This window comes from Hypanus sabinus, chromosome 22, assembly GCF_030144855.1.
Source record: "Hypanus sabinus isolate sHypSab1 chromosome 22, sHypSab1.hap1, whole genome shotgun sequence".
In the NCBI taxonomy this organism is placed as follows: Eukaryota; Metazoa; Chordata; class Chondrichthyes; order Myliobatiformes; family Dasyatidae; genus Hypanus; species Hypanus sabinus.
The window spans coordinates 25,768,420-25,790,850 of record NC_082727.1 but is presented as its reverse complement, the minus strand read 5'-3'; the positions used below and the strand labels follow the sequence as shown (position 1 = coordinate 25,790,850).

General features: G+C 39.9%; 1 protein-coding gene across 1 annotated transcript in view; it reads right to left on the bottom strand.

Moving 5' to 3' along the window:
• Window positions 1–22,431, bottom strand: part of LOC132379454 (catenin alpha-3-like) — a 1,635,404-nt gene that overhangs the window by 707,624 nt on the left and 905,349 nt on the right. The window contains exon 8 of the mRNA XM_059947342.1: window positions 21,735–21,887. Coding sequence (XP_059803325.1) covers window positions 21,735–21,887 — 153 coding nt within the window. The remainder of the gene's footprint in view (window positions 1–21,734; window positions 21,888–22,431) is intronic.

Below are 22,431 nucleotides of genomic sequence, written 5' to 3'. Positions count from 1 at the left end.
TTCTATTTGCCTGGGTGTCCAGCTCAATACATGCCATGGAATCACCTATCAGTCAGATATAGAAGGAAGTCGCTTGGCCCATCTGGTCTGTTCTTGCACCTTTGAAAAGAAATGTTATTTTGGCGAATTGCTGTCACTTGTACCAAGGCACAGTGAAGAACTGCTTTGCAGGCCGGCCATACAGAAGATTTCATCACATCAGTACATGCAGGTAGTACTAGGGAAAACAATAACAGTATAGAGAATAATGTGTTACAGTTATAAAGAAAGTGCAGTGTAAGCAGACAATTGTGGACTCAAATATCCAATTACACTGGACAACAAAGATTTTGCTTCCTGAATACCTTTAGGTGTAGCTTATGAATTTTAGGCTAATAATCATGAAAATCACCATGAAATTTCCCTATCATGCACCATTTTTTAAAATAAACTTATTTTTATTATTTCAATTCATAATTCAAGTCAATTAAAGTGTTGCCTACAATGTAGGCTGGGAAGTTTCCTATCTTGTCCAGGCATGCTTGGGCATGCTTAGGTGATGCAGTTGCTGCATGGCAGGACAGGATTTACTAATAATTATTGGGTTCAGGACTGAAAGGATGGAATTTGCTATCACCAGGCACAAAAATTTCTATGAAGGATTTTGATATTTGAGACAGATGCTTCACAGAATAACTGATGCCAAGATTAAGGAAAACATTTTTATTGGTCCACAAATCAAACAGGTCATCAATGACAGGCGATTTGAAGAGTTTCTAGTGGGACCGGAGAAAATCACATGGAAGGCATTCAAGGAAGTTGTCTGAGATTTTTCTCGGCATCTACAGAGCACCAAACTACATGCAGCTGGTTGAAAACATGCTTCAAGCATACAAAACCATGAACTGCAACATGTCACTAAAGATTCATTTTCCGCATTCTCATTTAGACTTCTTCCCTGCAAATCTCGGTGCTGTTAGTGACGAGCATGGTGACAGGTTTCACCAGGACATTGCGATCATGGAGAAAAGATACCAGGGCAACTGGAATCCATCAATGCTGGCGAATTATTGTTGGACACTTAAGCCAAAAGCCTCAGACACTGAGTACAAATGAAAATCATCAACAAAATATTTTTAACTTAGTCGAACTATTGCAAAGCATCAGCACCATTATGCAATTAAACACATTATATTCAATAAAGGTTAATTTGTTGTTTCTCCAAATTCCTATCTGATACAAGTAGTTGAAATAATATTTGTGTTCATCTTCAAGCAGTCTATCATAAACAACAAACAAATTCTGAGGAAGCAACACTTTTGAAAAAATTTGTTCTCCAGTGTTATCATACCATGTATACTGTGTGTACGTATGTGTGTGTGTGTATATATATATATATATATATAGATAGATAAATACTATACTATTCAATGACAGCAATTATGCTTTGCTCCTTCCCAAATAATTATCCTTTTCATTTTCCCTCAAGTATTTATATAATTAAAGGAACTGAAGACTGTTTCCATCTATCAGGTGGTTTCTAACCACTTACACAAAAAAAAGTGTCTTCTCATTTCATCTCTGGTTCTTTTGCAACCTCATTAAACCTGCATGCTCTGGTCATAAGCTCCCTGACCAATGAGAATACAACTTCATTACTTGGTACATCCAACCCCTACTCAATTTCGAACATTGTATTCAAGTCTCTTCTTCACTCTCATTGATCGAAGGATAATGAGACTGGCTTCTCCAGTATATCTATGTAATTGTAATTCCTCATCTTTAGAACAACTCCACTCAATGCTTTCTCCTGCCTTTCAAGCATCTCAGAGACATACATGAATATTAGTTTTTGACCTCCATATTTTAGAAATAAACAAGAGACCTTAATCTCATACGTTCACAAGAACTTAATTTGTCCACAAAATGCTGCAGAATTACATTTTGATGAAAACTTTAACAGCCGATCCAGCACAATAAACAGCAAAGGATCCAAGGAATAGCAGCCACACTTTATATAATTTTATGGCAGTATAGTTTAACCAGACTACAAGCAATAGAAAATTATGCTAATATAGTTGCCATGCTATTCTTAGAGAATGTTTTCCCTTTCCCAGTCTTTACAGAAACTCTCCGACCTGACAATCTCTTCCAGTGGGTTCCAAATTTACACACAATCTGAGCTGTTAAGCCCCCATGATAAGTCACAGGACTCGGTGAATTTAAATAACTGTTCACTTGGAGCAACCTACCAAGCTGAAACAATATATGTAAGGTTTGCTGTTTGAATTGAGTACCTCGGCTCTTCCCTGGGGTACCTGTTTGACATTAACTACACATTCAGTCTCAATTGCATCAGAACGAACCGAAACGCTCTTTTGCAGCTGAAGCCAGCTTCCAGCTAGTCTAGGCACGGTGTTAAAATCAATGTCGCAACCTGAATCGAGCTGTTTCACTTTCTTTTCGTGGCACAATAATAAATCATTAATTTTATGATCAGCAAGGAGTCAACATTAATAGTAAATTCCATTAGAGTAACAATTCAATCAGTATTGATTTAGGACTTCCAGGGAAAACTTCTAATGAATTCAATTCTCAAATGAAACTGCACCATCTGGAGATACAGAGATTTTCAGCTGTTCCTCCTGCTTCAAGATAGTGTTGAGCTGCAGCTTCTGTCGTGGTTCAGATTTAATTGATTGTTAGGTTATTTTATAGGTTTATAGGGATGTTTTTGGGACAGATGGAGTTAGGGGTCAGGTTAAGGTTTGGGAGCAGGGATGAAGGGGAATTAGGGGACAAGCCAGAGCCTAAGCCTCTGCCCTGCATTCAAAGGCCAGTGACAAGGATATGGTCAGATATCAGCCCAGCAGACCAGTGAGAACAATGCTTGAGGTCCCATAACTGTTGAGTCGGATCCTCACCCAGGGTCCGTATTCGCTATCGTCAGCAAGTCCTGTGACAGTACCGAAACTCAAAGCTTGAAGGCCAATTGGAAGTCCAGATTGAACCTCAAAGGTCAATCAGAAATTCAGATCGAAGCCTAAATATTGATCAAAAATCCAGATTGAAACCCAAAATCTATTGGAAATACTTGTTGAAGCCTGAAGACCGATCAGGTCCAAATTCAGGCCTGTAGATCATCCAGAAGTCTGGAAGCCAAAGTCTGAGTCTGCAATTCTCTGTAAATCCATTGGGGAAGTTGAAAGCCAAAAACCTGAAAATCTACAGGTTTGCTGGAGGCTTAAAGTGGCCTGTCCTGGGTTAGAGAACTGTGGATGTGCATAGGTGGGTGAGTGAGTGGGAGAAAGGAAGGGGCTGTTGTTGTTCTGTCACTTGGTATGCTCTGTTTTGTTGTGTTCTGTGTTGCTCTGTCAAGCACAGTGGGCATGCTATGTTGGGCCTAGCATATCCTTGGTTGTGTTGGCTGTTAATTCAAGTGATGAACTTTATGTACATGTGCTAATAAATCTAAATCTGAATGTGAATCCATTGGGTCAACTCACATCAGGAGTCATTTGAAAGAGACAATGGGTGCAAAATGAGAAATACTAAATCAGCTGCCATTAAATATCTTCCAATTTGATTGTTATTAAACTCCATGGGAATAAATATGGGGTGGTTGACCCACAACACATAGAGTAAAATGTGCAGAACAGAAGTATAAAGAACAGGATAGAAACGGGTTTATCTGTAGAATTCAGTTGCACAGAAATTTGATTAGACCCTACTGTGAATGTTATACTCAATTATACAGACACCAGACTGGACAGCTCAGAAAATGCAGGAAGAGCTCAACAGGTCAGGCCAAACAGAGCTCATGTTTCAAGCCAAAGACTCCTTTTCGGTTCTGATGCATTTGCAGCATTTTCATTTTCATTTTGGAGTTGAGGTGGCATGCCAACGTGGTGTAGTGGTTAGCGTAACGCTATTCCAGCATTGGTGACTTGGGTTCAATTCCACCATTGTCTGCAAGGAGTTTGATTGTTCTCCCCGTGAGAAGGTGGGTTTCCCTCGGATACCCAGCTTTCCTCCTACATTCCAAAGATGCACGGGTCAGCTTGTTCATTGGTCACATGGGTGTTATTGGGCAGCACTGGCTTGTTGGTTCCCCTGCTGTATCTCTAAATAGATGCATACGAAATGTATGTATGTATAAATAAATAAGCAAGCAAGCCAGCCAGCCAGCCCCAGGTTCACTGATGTGTTTAGCATTAGGGCTGGTTACTTGCTTGGCCTCATACAACTCAAACATTAAACGAGTTTGCTCCAGTTGTTAGGTGTTTCATCACTACATTGGAAGGCTGCGGGTTCTGAATAAAGCCAATTAGTCAGGCTCTTTAATGTACCCCTGAGGGAATAGTGTGTTGCCAGTTGATTAATTAGTTCATTTAATTTTCAATAAACCAATGCCCATCTACATTATTTGAAATGGACTTCTTGCAGCTTCCAGTTCAGCATTCTTATTTCAGCAATAGCCTTTTCTTGACTTCAAACATATTTCTTTGTTCCAGAAATGTACATTTACATTCATAAATGTACAATACTCTATTCACATATCACCACTCTCTGCTGAAACTCTGGTATTCTTTACTCTTCTTCGGCTGTTCCTTGGCATTCAGGATGATCTGCTGCCACTCTGTTTTTCTGGGTTCTGATTTTGCTAATGGGGGCCAAAGTGGGCACCAAAGCTGCTCCCATTGATGGGACAGGTGTGTGGTCAGCTTGCAAAGTGGGGTCATTGATCCGTCACTTATGCAGAGTCACAGTGTGCTTAAGATGTATCGTCAACCATCCTGATAATGCCTCTTCTCCATTTTTGGTAGTTATGGTCCAGGAGCCAGTGGGATGATGAACTGATTCAAGAAAATGAGTATATCCTCAAATCGTTTTGTGTTCACCATGGAGTGGAGCACCTATTTTGGGAAGCAAGTAAACAAGGTTGCCTGTCCGACATGGCCGACTGAGGGTAGCCCAGGATAATGCTCTTGACGAGGTCGATGTTACTGGTTTGCTTATTTTTCTAATAGTTTTGCAAAGTTTTGCAGGGACAATATTGCTGTCAGTATTTCCAGTGCCTTGAGATGTCTGTAGTGGGTAGTTGAGGCCTCAAAAGCATATCGGACAGCAGGAAGCACTATCTGCCTGGAAGACCATGCCCTTTGTGCTAAGAATGCAGTGTTAATCTTCGAATTCCCTTTTAGTTAACTGGACAATAACTGTGCTATATCATAGCCGATTTCAGAATTTATTTGCCTCAAAACAATGAATGGAATTTTGCTAACTTTATCCAGAATTAATAGGTGGTGAAAACATTCCTTGTTGCTGCCATCCGGAGTAGAATAAATGAAAAAAATATATATTGACATTGTGGAAGATGTGGTGTTATATAGAACATAGAACACTGCAACACAGTACAGTTGTTTGGCCATAGCGTTCTCCCAACCTATGAACCTACTCAACTAACCCTTCCTTCCTGTAGAGCTCTCCATTTTTCTATCATCCATGTTCCTCTCTAAATGCCTCTAATGTATCTGCCTCTGCCACCACCCCTGGAAGGATATTTATGCACTCACTAGTCTGTGTAAAAATCATACCTCTTGCATCCTCCCTATACATTCCTCCAATCACCATTGTATTAGTCATTTCCACCCTGGGAAAAGTTTCTGGCTATCCACACAATCTATGCCTCTTATCACCTTGAACACCTCCATCAACCTCCTTCCTTCCAAAGAGAAAAGCCCTAGCTCACTCAAGATATCCTGATAAGACGCGCTCTGTAACTCAAGAAGCATTCTGGTAAATCTCTTCTGCACCGTCTAAGGTTCTATTATTGTACTCTGGTGCCTTAATGATTAATGGTGCCTTAATCAGGTAAACGTTACAGGAGCATCAAAACAAAAACCACAAGGCTACTAAACAGCTTCCTCCCACAGGCAGCCAGACTGCTAAATAGCTGCTCTACCTGACTCTACTTTGGACACTTTTAACTTGTTTTATCTGACATGTGGCTGTTGCTATTTATTGTTATGTTTATTACTTAGTGTTGCGTTTGTTATGTTATGATTGCACTTGCCCCTGGGAAACGCTGTCTCATTCTGCCCTGCAGAGCTGATGTACAATTAGAATGACAATAAAGTTTTTGAATTTTGAATCTTGATTACAGGAACAGCATCAAATCTATCATAAAGTTGGCCCTGACTAGTCATAGAACAGTTATCTTCCTTCCAAGTTTATTTTCACCTGGCAGGGTTCCTTGTGAGAATCTCCTTAGGTAAGATGGCTTTGGGTATTTTGTAACTTCCATTACAAGAGATGCAGGCTTGCACTGTGGGTGTTACTTTAAGAGCGCCTGAGTGAGGCGGGACTATGACATCAGTCACAAGCTGTGGCAGCCTGCTGCAGACTTAAACCTATGGGGGAGAGGGAGAGGGAGCGAGAGGGAGGGAGAGAGATAGGGGGAGAGAGGGGGGAGGGGGGAGAGAAGGAGCGAGAGGGAGAGAGATAGGGGAGGGGGGGAGGGGGGAGAGGGAGAGGGAGCGAGAGGGAGGAAGAGAGATAGGGGGAGAGAGGGGGGAGGGGGGAGAGAAGGAGCGAGAGGGAGGGAGAGAGATGGGGAGAGAGGGGGAGGGGGAGAGAGGGGGAGGGGGAGAGAGGGGGAGGGGGAGAGAAGGAGTGAGAGGGAGGGAGAGAGATAGGGGGAGAGAGGGGGGGAGAGGGAGAGGGAGCGAGAGGGAGGGAGAGAGATAGGGGGAGAGAGGGGGGGAGGGGGGAGAGAAGGGGTGGGGGGAGGGAGAGAGAGATAGATAGAGAGATAGAGATAGAGAGAGGGAGAGAGAGAGAGAGAGAGGGAGTGAGAGAGAGGGAGAGAGAGAGAGAGGGAGTGAGAGAGAGGAAGAGAGAGAGAGGGAGTGAGAGAGAGGGAGAGAGAGAGAGGGGGGGGAGGTGTGACTGACGGACTGACTGACAGACTGATTGGGACTGGTAAAGCTGCTGGAACCTCAGTTTGTTTCTGTCATTGTAAGACTGGAAGTTCCATACTCTCCAATGCCCAAAAGGTTGGGTTGATTATCGGTACGCAGTCCATTATGGATATGTGACTGTCACTTCATATAATCCATCTGTGTTGATTTGTTGGAGTATCCTGTGGTATCACTTTCATTAACCCTTGCCTGAATTCCGGTGTGCTCTGTGGCTACCACTTCGAAGACGGGATATTTCTGTGGCATGTCACCTATTTCTACATGAATTTCGGAACGACTCAACTGCCAAGGTCTTCGACATCTGCTATTTCATTCTACCAGTGGGGGAACCCATGGAATTTGACATAATCGCCCCCTCTCTACATTTCACCTTGGATTACAAATCTCTCTCCCATCATTTACTTCAGAGATCACTGAACTTTTCTACTTTACTTTCTTAAGATTTTAAGAATTGTTCCTAAACTTGATTGTTTGGAAGCCACAGATATATAACATGTTTAACATCTGTTTATTTCATTTAAGTTACTGTATTGCAAGTAGATACTAATAAAGATAGTGGTTTTAACATTAAAACCCAACTCAGAGTGTGATCTATTGCTGCTGGTACGTAAAATTGGAGCTTATTGATTGATTGATTATTGATTTCATTAGCTACTTCCCTTTTGATTGACTTGTGTGTGGAAACCAGCAGCAATGGATATTAATGCATCTCTGGCGTCGCCAAATCCTAAGGCATTAGGGAATGCCAGAAAGGCCAACTTGTTGGCCATTGCTAGGAAGCTGGGGCTTACTGCGGTAAAACGGGATGTGAAAAAGGTACCGATTCAGAGGATAATAGTTATGCACTGTATCACTTTGGGGAAGTTTGAAGAAGTGGAGTTAGAAAGGTTTCCTGAAAGTAAATCCAGTGATCTTGAGCTCAATTACAAGTTGGAAAAACTAAAGATGGGGGCTGAGGATAGGTGAAGACAGCCACAGCTCAAGTTTGAGTTACGACAAAAACAGCTCGAGGCTGAGGAAGCAGAAAAACAAAGGCACTTTGCAGCTGAAGAAGCAGAGAAGCAGGGGGAATTTGAACTGGAGAAGATAGAGAAACTACAGCAAGGGGGTCCAGTGTTTGACACTGGTGATAAGTTTGTTGCCAGTCGGGAAGTTATATTAGTCCCTCCATTTGATGAAACTAAGGTTGATAAATACTTCCCGCATTTTGAGAAACTGGCTTAGAGCCTAAAGTGGCTGGAAGGAAGCCTCTCCTGTTACAGAATGTAATGCAGCTAAGGCTCAACAAGCTTATTCTGCCCTTTCAATTGAAGATGCAGCTAATTCTGAGGCCATGAAACAGGCTGTGCTTAAAGCCTATAAACTGGTTCCAGAAGCCTACAGGCAAAGGTTTAGGAATTTGAAGAAATCTGTGAACCAGACTTATGTGGAATTTGCTTGAGAAGTCTGTGTGTTTTGAAAGATGGTGCTACAACTAAAAATGCAGGTGGTAATTTTGAAAAACTGAAAGAGTTGGTTTTAATTGAAGAATTTAAAAGTTGCATCCCTAATGACATAAAGACATATTTAGATGAGAAGGATGCTGCCACCTTGCAAGAGTCTGCTAAATTAGCAGATGAGTTTGCCTTAACCCACAAGTTTAAATTTACCCCGAGTAAGACCTTCCAAAAGGGTAGCATGGATTGCCAGAGTAAGCCAGAAATCAAATCTGGATCTAGTGACAAAGGTAAGGATGAAGGGAAGTAAGTGAAGGAGAAACATTCTGGTCCTACTTGTCACTATTGTAGGAAACCTGGTCATGTTATGGCTAACCGTTCCCTCTTAAAGAAGAAGAAGGAAAAGGAGACATTTCCGGATGCCTGTGTTCAACGTGTTGAAACACCCATAAATCCACAGGTTTCTGAACATCCCAATGAAGCTCTGTCAAAGGTTAAGACATCTGGTCGGGTTAGGAAAGGATTCCTTCACTTTACGCCAGATGGGTTTGTTTCAGTAAAGGAAGGGTCAACTCCGGTACCAGTGAGAACTCTTCGAGATACCGCGGCTTCTCAGTCACTTATATCAGACAGTGTTCTAAAGTTTAGTGGCGAGACTGCCACTGATGAGGTAACTCTGATCTGAGGCATTGGAAGTGACACTGTTTCTATACCTCTGCACAAGCTAATTTTGGAGTGGGAGTTAGTTTCAGGACCTGTTAAAATAGGACCACAACGCAGTTTATCGGTGGATGGTGTTTCTTTGTTGTTAGAGAATGACCTAGCAGGTGGTAAAGTTGTTCCTGAAGTGCAGCTGTCAACCAAGCCAATCACTGATGATTTAAAGATGGATCCTAACATTTATCCCTGCTGCGCAGTAACTCAAAGTATGGCTGAGAAGTCAGCCAATGCAGATAGTTCTGTGCAGCATGGTTCTGCTACCATGATAGCCAAAATCGGGATTCAGGTTTTGATGACTTGTCAGGGACATTTCTGCCTTCATTGTTTCACCAGGATCCAGGTATTAAATGTGACGATAAAGATTGATCTCTGTTTAGAAAGGAGTTTATAGCAGGACGGAGCAGAGACCCTGAGATTGAAGCTTTAAGAGAAGAAGCTCTCAGGCGATGCGATTGAGAAAGTGCCAGTTGAGTATCATTTCAAAGATGGAGTGTTAATGAGGAAGTGGAGACCACCTGATATTCCTGCAAGTGAGAAATGGGCAATTGTTCACCAGGTTGCAGTTCCTAAAGTCTATAGGAATGAGATTTTAATTTTGGCCCATAGTATGCCCTTGGGTGGCCATCTAGGTGTGAATAAAACTATGATCAAAGTTTTGAAACAGTTCTTCTGGCCCAGTTTGAGGAAAGATGTTGCAACAATTTGCAGGGCTTGTCATACTTGTTAGATTGGGGGTAAACCTAATCAGGTTACTCCAGTGGCCCCACTGCAGCCTATTCCTGCATTTGGTGAACCCTTTTCCAAAGTTATTGTGGATTGTGTTGACCCATTGCCAAAGACTAAGGCTGATCATCAGTATTTGCGAACCATCATGTGTACAGCATCCAGATTTCCCAAAGCCATACCCCTCAGAAATATAAAAGCCAAAACTGTGTCGAAGGCTCTCTTGTTCACTTTATTTGGTTTGCCTAAAGAAATCTAGTCTGATCAAGGAACTAATTTTATGTCTGGAGTATACTAGCAGGTAGTCTATGAACTGGGAGCCAAGCAGATTACGTCATCTGCGTACCATCCAGAATCACAAGGGGCCTTAGAAAGATTCCATTCTACCCTTGAAACCATGATTAAGACATCCTGTATTGAAAATGAGAAGGATTGGGATGAAGGAATTCATTTGCTTTTATTTGTAGTAAGAGAATTAGTACAGGAGACCCTAGGTTTTAGTCCCTTTGAACTTGTGTTTGGTCACCAGGTCCAAGGACCTTTGGCATTGTTAAAGGAACAGTGGGCTAACAAAGACCTGCATGTTAATTTTCTAGACTATGTTTTGAAATTCAAAGATGGATAACACAAGGCCTGTAGCCTAGCAAAGGAAAACTTAAAGGTTTCTCAAGACAAAATGAAATGCTGGTATGATAAACAAGCTTGTATGAGAAAATTCCAGGTGGGAGATAAAGCCCTTGTGTTATTTCCAATATTGACAAACCCGTTACAAGCCAGATACCATGGTCCTTATGAGATAGTGTCTAAAGTCAATGATATGGATTATGTAGTTAAAATACCAGATAGGCGGAAGTCAACACAGCTGGTACACATAAACATGTTAAAACCATATTTTGAAAAACAAATGCCCAATGTGACCATTGTTGTCAAAAACAATGAGTCTGACTTTTCTGAGAACTCATTAATTGATACATCTGAGGCTTATTTCAAACCAAACATTGTCTCAACTGGACTAACAAATTCAACTGTTTTGGAAAACATTAATAAGAAATTGGCTCATTTACAGCCACAGCAGCAGCAAATGAAACAGTTAATCCTAAAATTTAAAAATTTATTTCCTAATGTTCCAAAAAGTACCACAGTCACCTCACATGATGTAGATATTGGTGATGCTAAACCTATCAAGCAGCATCCATATTGCACGAATATGGAAAAATGTAAACTTGCTGAGCAACAGATGGAGTATATGCCAGAAAATGGTATTATCCAGCATTAAACTTGAGATTGGAGCTCACCTTGTGTTATTGTACCTAAATCAGATAGTAGTGTCAGGTTTTGCACTGATTATAGAAAGGTGAATGCTATAACAAAAACAGATGCTTATCCCATCCCCAGAGTGGATGATTGCATAGACAAGGTTGGACAAGCTAAGTTTCTTACTAATCTGTTGAAAGAGTATTGGCGTATTCCATTAATGGATAGAGGCAGAGAAATTTCTGCATTTGTAATGCCTTTTGGGTTGTATGAGTACAATGTTCTGCCATTTGGAATGAAAAATGCTCCAGGAACATTCCAGAGAATGATTAATTCTGTAATTCAAGGGTTAAAACACACAGATGCCTATATTGATGATTTAGTCAGAGGGAATGATAACTGGGAAATACATATGTCTGCAGTGGAAGAGATGTTTGAAAGGCTCTTGAAAGCCAATCCTACAGTTAACTTAGCCAAGGTTGAATTTGGCCATGTCATTGTGGTTAAGGAAAATGGTTAAAGAAACTCCAATTTAACAACAGAGTTTGATTTTGCAGGAGTATGATATCATGATAACTCACATTAAGGGCAAGGATAATATAATTGCCAATTACATTTCTAGATGTTAAGCTGGCAAGGTATTATTAATAGTGGAGTGGAATTCATTATTTGTATACTTCTTCAATATACTATATTAATCTATAGTATGATATATGTAAAGCACAAATATATTGTTTCACATATTGTAGTTTGCAGTTAAAATTTTGCTCTTCCCGATCAAAATTCTCCTTTTTGGGGGGAGGTGTTACGAGAGACGCAGGTTTGCACTGTGGGTGTTGCTTTAAGAGCGCCTGAGTGAGGCGGGACTATGACATCAGTCACAAGCTGTGGCAGCCTGCTGCAGACTTAAACCCATGTGGAGAGAGAGAAAGAGATGGAGCGAGAGAATGAGAGCGCGAGAGAACAAAGCCACTGGAACTTCAGTTTGTTGCTGTCATCGAAATTCCATACTCTCCAATGCGCAAAAGGTTGGGTTGATTATCAGCATGCAGTGCACAATGGATGTGTGACTGTCACTTCGTATAATCCATTGTGTCGATTTGTTGGAGTATCCTGTGGTATCACTTTCATTAACTCTTTTTTTATTTTATAATTTTTTTTAACTAAATTTTCAAATGGTTACAGAAGGAAAAATAAATTATCAACCCTTCCCCCCTCCCCTTAACCTCTCCCCCCGAACATATCCCTGTAGAAAGAGAAAAAAAAAGAAAGAATGCCTGGGTATCGGAAGATCCCCACATGCTCCATGGAGTTCATAATAGCTTTAGTATATATATTTATTTCTTTCCCCAAATAACCAATAACTTATCTTTGGAGCACCTATATATTTAATCCTATCTTTTGTAAATAAGGGCGCCAAATTTTTAGAAATATTTCGTATTTATCTCCTAAATTATACGTAATTTTTTCAAATGGAATGCAGCTAAAAACTATATCTATTTTCATTTTCTTAATGTATGTTAAAATTCTTTTTCTTTTCACTGGTCCATTAAGCCCATTAACATTAACACTTTAAAAATTCAGTAAATTAGTTATTATTTTTAACAGGGTTACTCCAGTCTATAGTAATTCCTAACTTTTCAACTTTCGTAGTACCTTGGGGAATCTTTTTAAAATTCTCCGTGTTGCTATGTGTCTCTCCAACCCCCCCCCCCCCCCCCCCACTGATTGTCCAGGCAAAGAAAGAAAAATTTAAGAAAAATAGATTATAAAGAAAAAAGATAACAAAATACCCCCCCCTACTAATGTTGTGAATAAAGAAAAAACACAACATTACCCCCCTCCGTTGTGCGGGTCATGGCAATCGCCATGATTACACACGTGAATCCCGTAGTAATCGATCCGAAGTTCCCCCAGCTCCCCTGTAACATAAAAAAGTATATATAAGAGAAGAAAAAAATAACATGCCAGAAAGAGAAACGAGCCATTGATGATAGAAGGTAAAACAGTTCTTTTCTATCCTGATATAAGTTGTGACCTTTTGAAGAGAAAGAAGGAAATGTAACCCAGCGAAAGAAGTTCTATGGGAAAAGGGTTATAAATTTATATTGCACCACCCGGCAACCTTGATAATTTTTTTGGATGATGGAAAAAGAAGATCTTTTACTGATTATCGGGATGCGGAAGAATTTGCACAAGAACTCCCAAATATTCGCTAACCACAGCCAAAGGTTTAAAAGTGAAACGGATTAAAGATGAAGACAGGGACAGTGCATGGAGTTGATGGATGTTTAAGGACAGAAGAATATTTAAATATATTCTTAATTATATGATACAGGGGGAGAAAGGTAAAAATTTGAGAAATATTAATCGAGAGTAGTGATATTATTTTTTCTTCTCTTATATATACTTGGGGGGACGTCACGTGATGGCGTAGGACCGAGACGTGGAAATCCAGCTCTCCCGTAAAAAACCAGTAAAATAATGTTTAAGTGAAGAAAAGTTAGTAAATATTTTTTAAAATTACTTATAAACTACTCAGGATTGTCTTAAGATATGTCTCCTAAACAGAAGCAGAAGAAAACTACTACTTTGAAGACAACACAAGTTGGAAAAGAATCAAGGCCGGCAACCATGAAAGAGCCTTGGGCTCTAGTGCATTTTACCTCCGGCAATACAGAACAGGAAACTGCGGCAACATCAACCGTTTCCCAAAAAAAAGGAGCAACAGGAATTGCACATGTGTGAAGGAAGGGACGTGCGCAAACATGAGCAACTCAAACTACAAATCCCAGCTATGATCGGAACTGAAAGTAAAAGTGAATATGAGGTGGAATCAGATTCTCTGGATAAATCAGACAAAGACGAAGAGACAAACAAAGAAGAGCAACAGGAAGAGGTTGGAGGTGATATTGGAGACATAAAAAAATCTTTGGTGCAAATAATGAATGAATTAAAAGCATTAAAAGTAATAAAAAAGATATTAAAAATATGAAGATTATGTTTGATAAAATTATGAAAAGACAGGATAAAATGGACAAGAAAATTAAAAACTTGGAAGAAATAACAGGAGACACCATTGATAGAGTGAATAAAATGGAAGATAATATTTCTGCCTGGACATCAGAAAGAAAACAGTTGTTGGAAAAAGTGGATGTACTTGAAAATTTTAACAGACGAAATAATATTAAGATAGTTGGACTTAAAGGAGGTATAGAGGGAGAGGATCCAATAAATTTTTTTCAAAAATGGATTCTTGAAATTTTTGAAATGGAAGAAGGAACCCAGTTAATTAAAATTGAAAGGACTCACAGAGCCTTAAGATCAAGACCTCAAGTTGATCAAAACCCACAATCAATCTTGATAAAATGCTTAAGATATCAAGATAAAGAAAAGATCCTGAAGGCGGCTGCCCAACGTGCCAGAAAGAGAAACGGGCCATTGATGATAGAAGGGAAAACAGTTTTTTTCTATCCTGATATAAGTTATGACCTTTTGAAAAGAAAGAAGGAATTTAATCCAGCGAAAAAAGTTTTATGGGAAAACTTATATTGCGCCACCCGGCAACCCTGATAATTTTTTTGGATGACGGAAAAAGAAGATCTTTTACTGATTATCGGGATGTGGATGAATTTGCACAAGAACTCCCAAATATTCACTAACCACAGCCAAAGATTTAAAAGTGAAATGGATTAAAGATGAAGACAGGGACAGTGAATGGATTTGATGGATGTTTAAGGACAGAAGAATATTTAAATATATTCTTAATTATATGATATAGGGGGAGAAAGGTAAAAATTTGAGAAATATTAATCGAGAGCAGTGATATTATATTTTCTTCCCTTATATATACATTCATTAACCCTTGCCTGAATTCAGGTATGCTCTGTGGCTACCACTTGGAAGACGGGATATTTCCGAGGCATGTCACCTATTTCTACATGAATTTCGGAACGACTCAATGGACAAGGTCTTCGACATCTGCTATTTCATTCTACCAGCAGGGGAACTCGTGGAATTTGACATAATCGCCCCCTCTCTACATTTCACCTTGGATTACAAATCTCTCTCCCATCATTTACTTCAGAGATCACTGAACTTTTCTACTTTACTTTCTTATGACTTTAAGTTCCCAAACTTGATGGTTTGGGAGCCACACGCACATATTTCTACGCATAACACTGTTAACGTCTGATAATTTTAAGTTACTATATTCCAAGTAGATACTAATAAAGACAGTGGTTTTAACATTAAAACCCAACTCAGAGTGTGATGTATTGCTGCTGCTATGTAACACTTCACTTTAAGTAAATTACTTATCAGCCAAAGACACCTTGAAGTAGTAAAACTTTAGTAATGAAGGAAAACTGAAACTAGGGAAATAGAATATCTGCAAATAATTAATAATTCTGTACTGCTTTGTCTTATAAGCTCTGATTTAATAACTTACTGAGCTGTTTCTTTGAAGTTTCTGTCCTTCCCTCCCAATCCTTTGTTCCATCAATTCTGTTACAATTGACTAAAATCAGACAGGTATTCTGTTTGTAATGGTGTCAAAACAGAGAGTGTCAGTGAGTGTCAATGCTTCACATGTTAGACAAGTAGTACTGATGATTAAGTTGAGCAAGATTCAAAGCAAAGAGGTTTCAAATATATATGGGATTTAGAAATTCTTCCTCTGGTAATGTTGGTTGGCATTTCATCATCCTTTTCCGTCGAAAGTTCTTTTCTCTTTTCCCCATCTTCTATTACTTTCAACTTCATGAGTAGAAGTTACTTTCAACTTCAACTCACTGATAATCTGCAGTTATTTACCAAGTTGCTTTTGTCACTTCCCATCTGACAGTTTACGAAAGGAGACAGGGTAGATTGAATTTTTAAAGTTGAGGTAAGGTTTGGGTGTGCAGTGGCCCTTAATAGGGAAGAAATAGACTTTTAGCCATGGGTTTTGAATTGAAGTAGATAGAGAACATTGGGGCAGTGTTTCCCATGAAGCATTAATATTAGCAGAGATCTATTATACACAATTGTCTGTTCTGGTACTATTCTGGTGTATACAGTATTTCTAGGGCTGCATCTGTCAGCTGCTAAAAGTTCAGGACAGCAATAGAAATGATTCTGAGAAGAAAAATCTCCAGAGTGACAATGGCTTCATCTTTCAACGTGGTTTTGATTACTTATTATTCATTGCTGAATAACTGTTTCCATGTATTAGGATAAGAAAATCAACATTAAACAAGCTGTCATTCTAATAAACTTTTTGGTTCTCTTCAGAATAAACATTGTAAATAGTCAGATGTTTTAGAAGCCAGTCTTTAAATTCTTCTGGATTTGGCAGCTGACAGAAATATGACAAATATATGGAAATCAATAAAAAATGCAAATAAAAAACAGAAAATGGTTGAAACACTCAGTAAATTAGGCAGCATTTTGTAAAGAAAAGCCCCAGGTCTTTGCCACAGATGCTGCCTAACCTGCCGAGTGTTTTAGTTTTTTCTGTTCTTACTCTGGTATTACCAAGAGATCTAACTTCATTAGTAGTCAGCAAATTTCAATGTGAAGTTCACCAAAGAAACCTTTCTCAAACTATCCAACCATCGAATTTGATTTGGTTTCTCCCAGAACCTCAGCAAAGAGTGCACCACCTCAGAAATAGCCTTGTGCTTTACTTGAGCTCATGACTCCGATCACCTCTCCCCAAACAGAGTCTACTGTGCCAGCCCACTGCAGTGCACCAGGCATTCCTCAGTGATCTCCCAAAACAAGTGTAGACAAAGCCTGGGTCAGCACAGCTTCTGGAAGGAGACAAAATTAGACTTTTCCATTCCCTGACTCCTTCACGCATCAGAACCACCTACAAAATGACAAATTCAAGCAGAAATATTGCAATTATGGAAAACAATCAAGATGATTAAGTAGAAGATTAGAATGTAAATGAGCACACTTTTGATGGTTAAAAGTGAAATGAGTACAATGAAACAATATTAGCATTTTATAATTCCCATGCAAGTCTACAGAACATCACCAGGAAGTGCCAGCACACATCTTGATCTTGTAGGCAGTGGGAAAGAGTACTGAGACCTATGGGAGCTGTGGTTTGATAGGTATAGGATAAGGGTGATGTGGTAGAACACTAGGATGAAGTTTTCTTCCTCCAAGTGAAAGTTACTTCCAAAAAAAAAGTTAGAAAAAGGTCAAGTGATCTGCCAGCTATTAATCTGGAAGTGGTTTCATTGGGGATATTTCTACTTCACACAGCAAACACCCCTGTGAAAATGAATACGCTGACAGTTGTTCAAATAATGATTTAAACAAACAATAAGGTGAAGAGGCAAGGATCACTGAGTGCTTTAGCTAGGTGTAGTTTCTTATGTGGTGGAATGGCTTCCAATACTTTTAAGAAGGATAATTAATATTAAATATGTTGATCGAAGCCTCTCGTATTTATTGCAAGATCATATCAATGACAATAAATGGCAATCAATATGTTGGTGCCAGAACTTGTGATGAAACTTGCCGGCTGCTCCCAGCACATCGTTACAAGTTGTACTTGTGATGAATAAATGAAGATGAATCTGAACCTTTTAGACTTCAGGCCTGTTAAACAGAGGAGATTGGCTCTGATACTGACACGATCAGCTCATCAATCACATGAGCACCCCTGGTCGCCAGTAAACACAGAGTAATGCTACCACAGGCCCACAGAAAGTTGAACAGTTCACACTGAAGCTGCACTTGATAGTCAACAGCAGGTGGACAACAGGTTGGACAAGCTGTCTCATAAAGTGAGGGTCCACTGATTCACTGCCCTTGCCTGGGACTAAAACAGTCATATTAAAGTTGTGCAGAACTGTGTTCTTCCACCGAGCCACAGCCATAACACGTTACTGTTAAGACTTATGGTGAATGGTGTAAATACAGTAATATTCAAGTTACTGACATTTCCTGTGGATAAGAAACACTACCTCAGCTGAAACTGAAAATCAAAAATGTTACACAAGCTGGAAAGCTGAAACAATAACAGATAATACTGGCAGCACTCAGCAGATCTGGATGTGTATTAAGAGTTATACTTCAGGTCAATGACCCTTCATCCGATGAAGAGTCTTTGACCCAAAGCATTAACTGTTACTCTTTTTACTGATTGCTGCCTGACCTGCTGAGAGTCTCCAGCATTTGCCATTCTTGTTTCAGAGTTCAGTTGTGACATTGCCTGCTTCACATCAACATGGAACTTATCAGCCAGTTAACGAGAAGGGGTCCTCAGGGCATTTCAATCCTGTCAATGCTACTGCTGCTCACCAGCTCTTGGAACAGCCCCGCTGTGCTTCCTTCAATGACACCACTTTGGAATTGAAAGGAACGGATTGAGCAAAATAAAAACACACAGCCTTTCTCAGGGAATGACCTACAGAGCGCTCTGTTGAGGAGCAGGAACTAAGCAAGCATACTATTGGCAGTTTTTAAGAAGCTAACCAGCCCAGAGAAAGCTTTGCTGAGAAACGGAGCCACGTAGCAGAGGAACGGGTTTTTCAACCATATCTGTGTCAATCATCAAACACACAAACCTGTTCCTATCACATATCAATATCCTAGCAACATCCCCATTCAGATTCTCCTGTCACCCACATACACTGCAGATTAACCTTTTCTCTTGAAGCATTTTTGGCATGTGGGATGAAACTAGAACACTTGAGGGAAAGTTAACACAGTCAAAGGAAGAACATGTAAACTTCATGCAGATAGCTTGGGTCAGGTCCAATCTCTGGGACTGCAAGGCAGTGATAGTAAATATTGGACCATTCTGTCATCTTTTGTCACAGACTCTATGACAGATCAGTTGATAGTACCAGCAGCTATTGGGGCTGGCACACTGGCGTAGCAGTTAACAACACTATTACAGTTCCAGTGACCTGGGCTAAATTCTGCCACTGTCTGTAAGGAGTTTGTACGTTCTCCCCATAACTATGTGGGTTTCCTCCCGGTGCTCCAGTTTCCTCCCACATCCCAAGATGTACAGGTTAGTAGGTTAATTGGTCTCACGGGTGTAATTGGGTGGTGTGGGCTCGTACAGTGATACATATCGAAATAAAATAAAAAATAAATACACTTAACAAGGGCATTTAAAATCTCAGGATATTTATCTGCTAGAGATGAACCTGTTGAATTACAGGCTAGCAGTGGGAACTGAATAACCCAAACTCTGGTAGTTTGCTTGGATGGATTAGCAAACTGATTAGCTAAGCAGCAAGAACTTCCTACATTACAATAACATTTACCTCTCAGAGTCCTGCTTTGGCTGAAAGTACTTAGGAAAATCCCAAGCAGTGAACAGCTCTGCTCTGTTTTAAGTCTTCCATATTGATTTTATTTTCCTGCAAATGCCTACAAGAAGCTAAATATCAAAGTGAGACTGTATAGGGTGAGATATACATAGTTTGGTTATAAATTTACTTTGACTTTCAGTTATTTTCATTCTCCATTGCATTAAAATATTCGGCAATCCATCACAGAGATTAGACTTGAAACTTTACTTTTATGAAATTATTTTTTTACTCATGTACAATAGTTCAGATTTAAAATTCAGCTGATGTAAAGAATCCTATATAATGCAAAAAATGCTGACTTAATGTAGTTATTGCTCAGAAACCGCCTAACTGTACTGCTGAATGTTTCTTTCATCTTATTACCACATAATTTCAGTGCTGTTCCCCAAGCTCTACTTCCTAGATCTCTCCCCACACCCCCACCCTCCTTTCTCCTCCTTCGGAACTCTCCTTAAAATATACTTTCCAAACAAGCCTTCGTGTCATCCAACCTGACGTTAAGTTCTTTGGGATATTTTACATTAAAGGTGCTAAATGGTTAGAAGCTATTATGACTTATTTCAACTATCAGAGTATCTTAAATTATACCTTGTATTCAAAAAAATAAACAGAAGCACCATCCTGTCAACAAATATAAATCAGGAGAATAAGTTAACATCTCAATATTGAAGAGTCTTCTTTCAGTGAAAAAAGTACATGATCCAAAAATTCACCCAGCACCTTGATTTGCAAGAGGGGACTGAATTCTATTTACAACTAAAGCAGCGCGTCCTCCTTCAAGGTACTTTCTCCCTTTCCAGTGTTATGACTCTCAGTACACTCTGGTGCAGTCAGGTAGCGAATGAATGCCAGGCCGACTGAACATTGGGAGTTGACCGTGACAATTAATGCACAGCAGGATTGGAAGACCAAGAAAGGTAGTTAGTTCAATTAACTAATAGAGTCACAGCACCAGAGGGTAAATTCCATGATGGAATCTCATTCAGCAGCACAGCAATGAAGGCCATTGACACAGTTTCATGACTCAATGGGGCATTTCCCTGTGATTTATTTCAACCGAATATAGACGCACTAGTTCAGAAGTTATTCAGAGCAGTCAATGTGGGCAGATTCTTCCCTGGCAGGGTCTGGTAATTAAACCAGTAATATTTAACCCAGACGGTCACACAGTAAACCCATTCACTAAGCATCACGACCCTAGCTCACTCATTATCTTCATGAAACATCACCACCTTACTTCACCCATTAGCTTGTCCTATTGCTTTTTGCTTCCTTCCTCTTCTTACTTCTCTTCCAAATAACAAACCTGAACTGGCTGGCCTCTTTTCTCTAGAAAATGGAACTGTAAAGTGGATAAAATTATGCAGCAGTTGTAGGGGCAAGTGTTTCCACTTATGGACATGTCCAAACCCAAGGAAAATAAATATGAAAGTTACTAAAATGTAGTAAAGGTGATTCATTTTGTGGTTTAATGAGGGGAAATGTTTTAACCCAGAATATTGTGCCAATATTATGCCCCAGTTCCAGTCCCTGAATTCGACCTTATCCAGTCTTTGAGCTTGACATCGTCCTGTCCCCTATCACTGTAGGCTGTTGCAATGACGGTGTGACCACCACATTTAACAGACAATTTAACAAACTTTCAACTTCTACAAGGAAAAGAGCTGTACTTCCCATTTTTATTTCTACATCTCCAAGCCTTGGGATTGACAGATAAAACTCAAAACACCTCTTCCATTTAAATTGCCACAGATAATGGGAATATTGTTTACATCATGCTAATAATGCAAAACCACTTTATTTCTGATCTGCACCGACTCTAAAGAAGACATGTTTGTGGAATGCCTGTGAGTTTCAGGGAAACACTCTATTATACCTATCTACCTCAGAGCAAACAGGTGATCTTCTAGGCAACACAACCAGCACGAGTAGCAAGGATTATGTCCCAGTGTCTGTTGTAATATTTACTGAACTAAAATTGCAATTAAAGTGCAATAACTCTATTCTCACAATGAACTTGCATCAACAAGTGGAGATTCGGAAAATACATGAGTAGAAGATTTGCTCTAAGTACTGCCAATTATCCGAGGGGATTAACAACCAGAGATTAACAACCTCTCACTAATTTCTAATGCAGAAACTCTTAGAGTATCCCTTACCTGATAACTCTAAGGTTTACAAGTTCAATATTCTCCATGATGTTTAACACAAGTGACAGATCCTCAGAGCGCAATCAGTTGTCACCTTGATCCACAATGAGAACTGAGAACACTGGGTGTACAGTATGTAGACCAGGCCTCTCTGGCTCTTACCTCCACCAGTTTACTAGCATGCTCTCTGAATATAGTGGCATATTCTTTGATATCCTTTTCGTTTCCACGTTTTGCGGCTTCAATCAGGACCAGGAGTGGGACGGTGGTGTCCAGAAAAGAGTCCGACATGTGGTCGATTATTGCTTTCCGCAGCTGCAGAGGAATTAAAAGAAGTTGTTAAAGGCAACTTTACATCACCAGTCTCGTAAAGTTTAGAGGTCACTTGGCTCATCATGCCTGTAGTAATGGTGATGAAGTTTCAGACCAAGACCCTTCATCAGGTCTAAACATCGAATGCTCATCCACCTGCATGGATGCTGCCTGAATTGCTGAGTTCCTCCAACATTTTGTTTGTGTAGGACATTTTTCAGGAAGGACTTAAATGTTTTTTGTTCAGAATTGGGAAGAATTGCAGATATTTTCCTGCTGCCAACATGTAATTTACAATTAGCATTGAAATCCAAATCAAGATTGAGATGGGGAGAACCCAGAGTGACACTCCCTATACTTCGAGAGACTTGTGAGTCAGGTAATTACAGCAGAGGCTGGACCAGCTCTCTTTCTTGCTGGACCTAAACCGTCAGGTCTTCCTCAGCCAGTTGACAAGGAGTATCAGATACTTTGAACATTGCGCTATTGGAGAAACCAAAGCAGGTCCCAAAATATTTTCTACTTTTGTCTGGTACTGAGTTCTGAA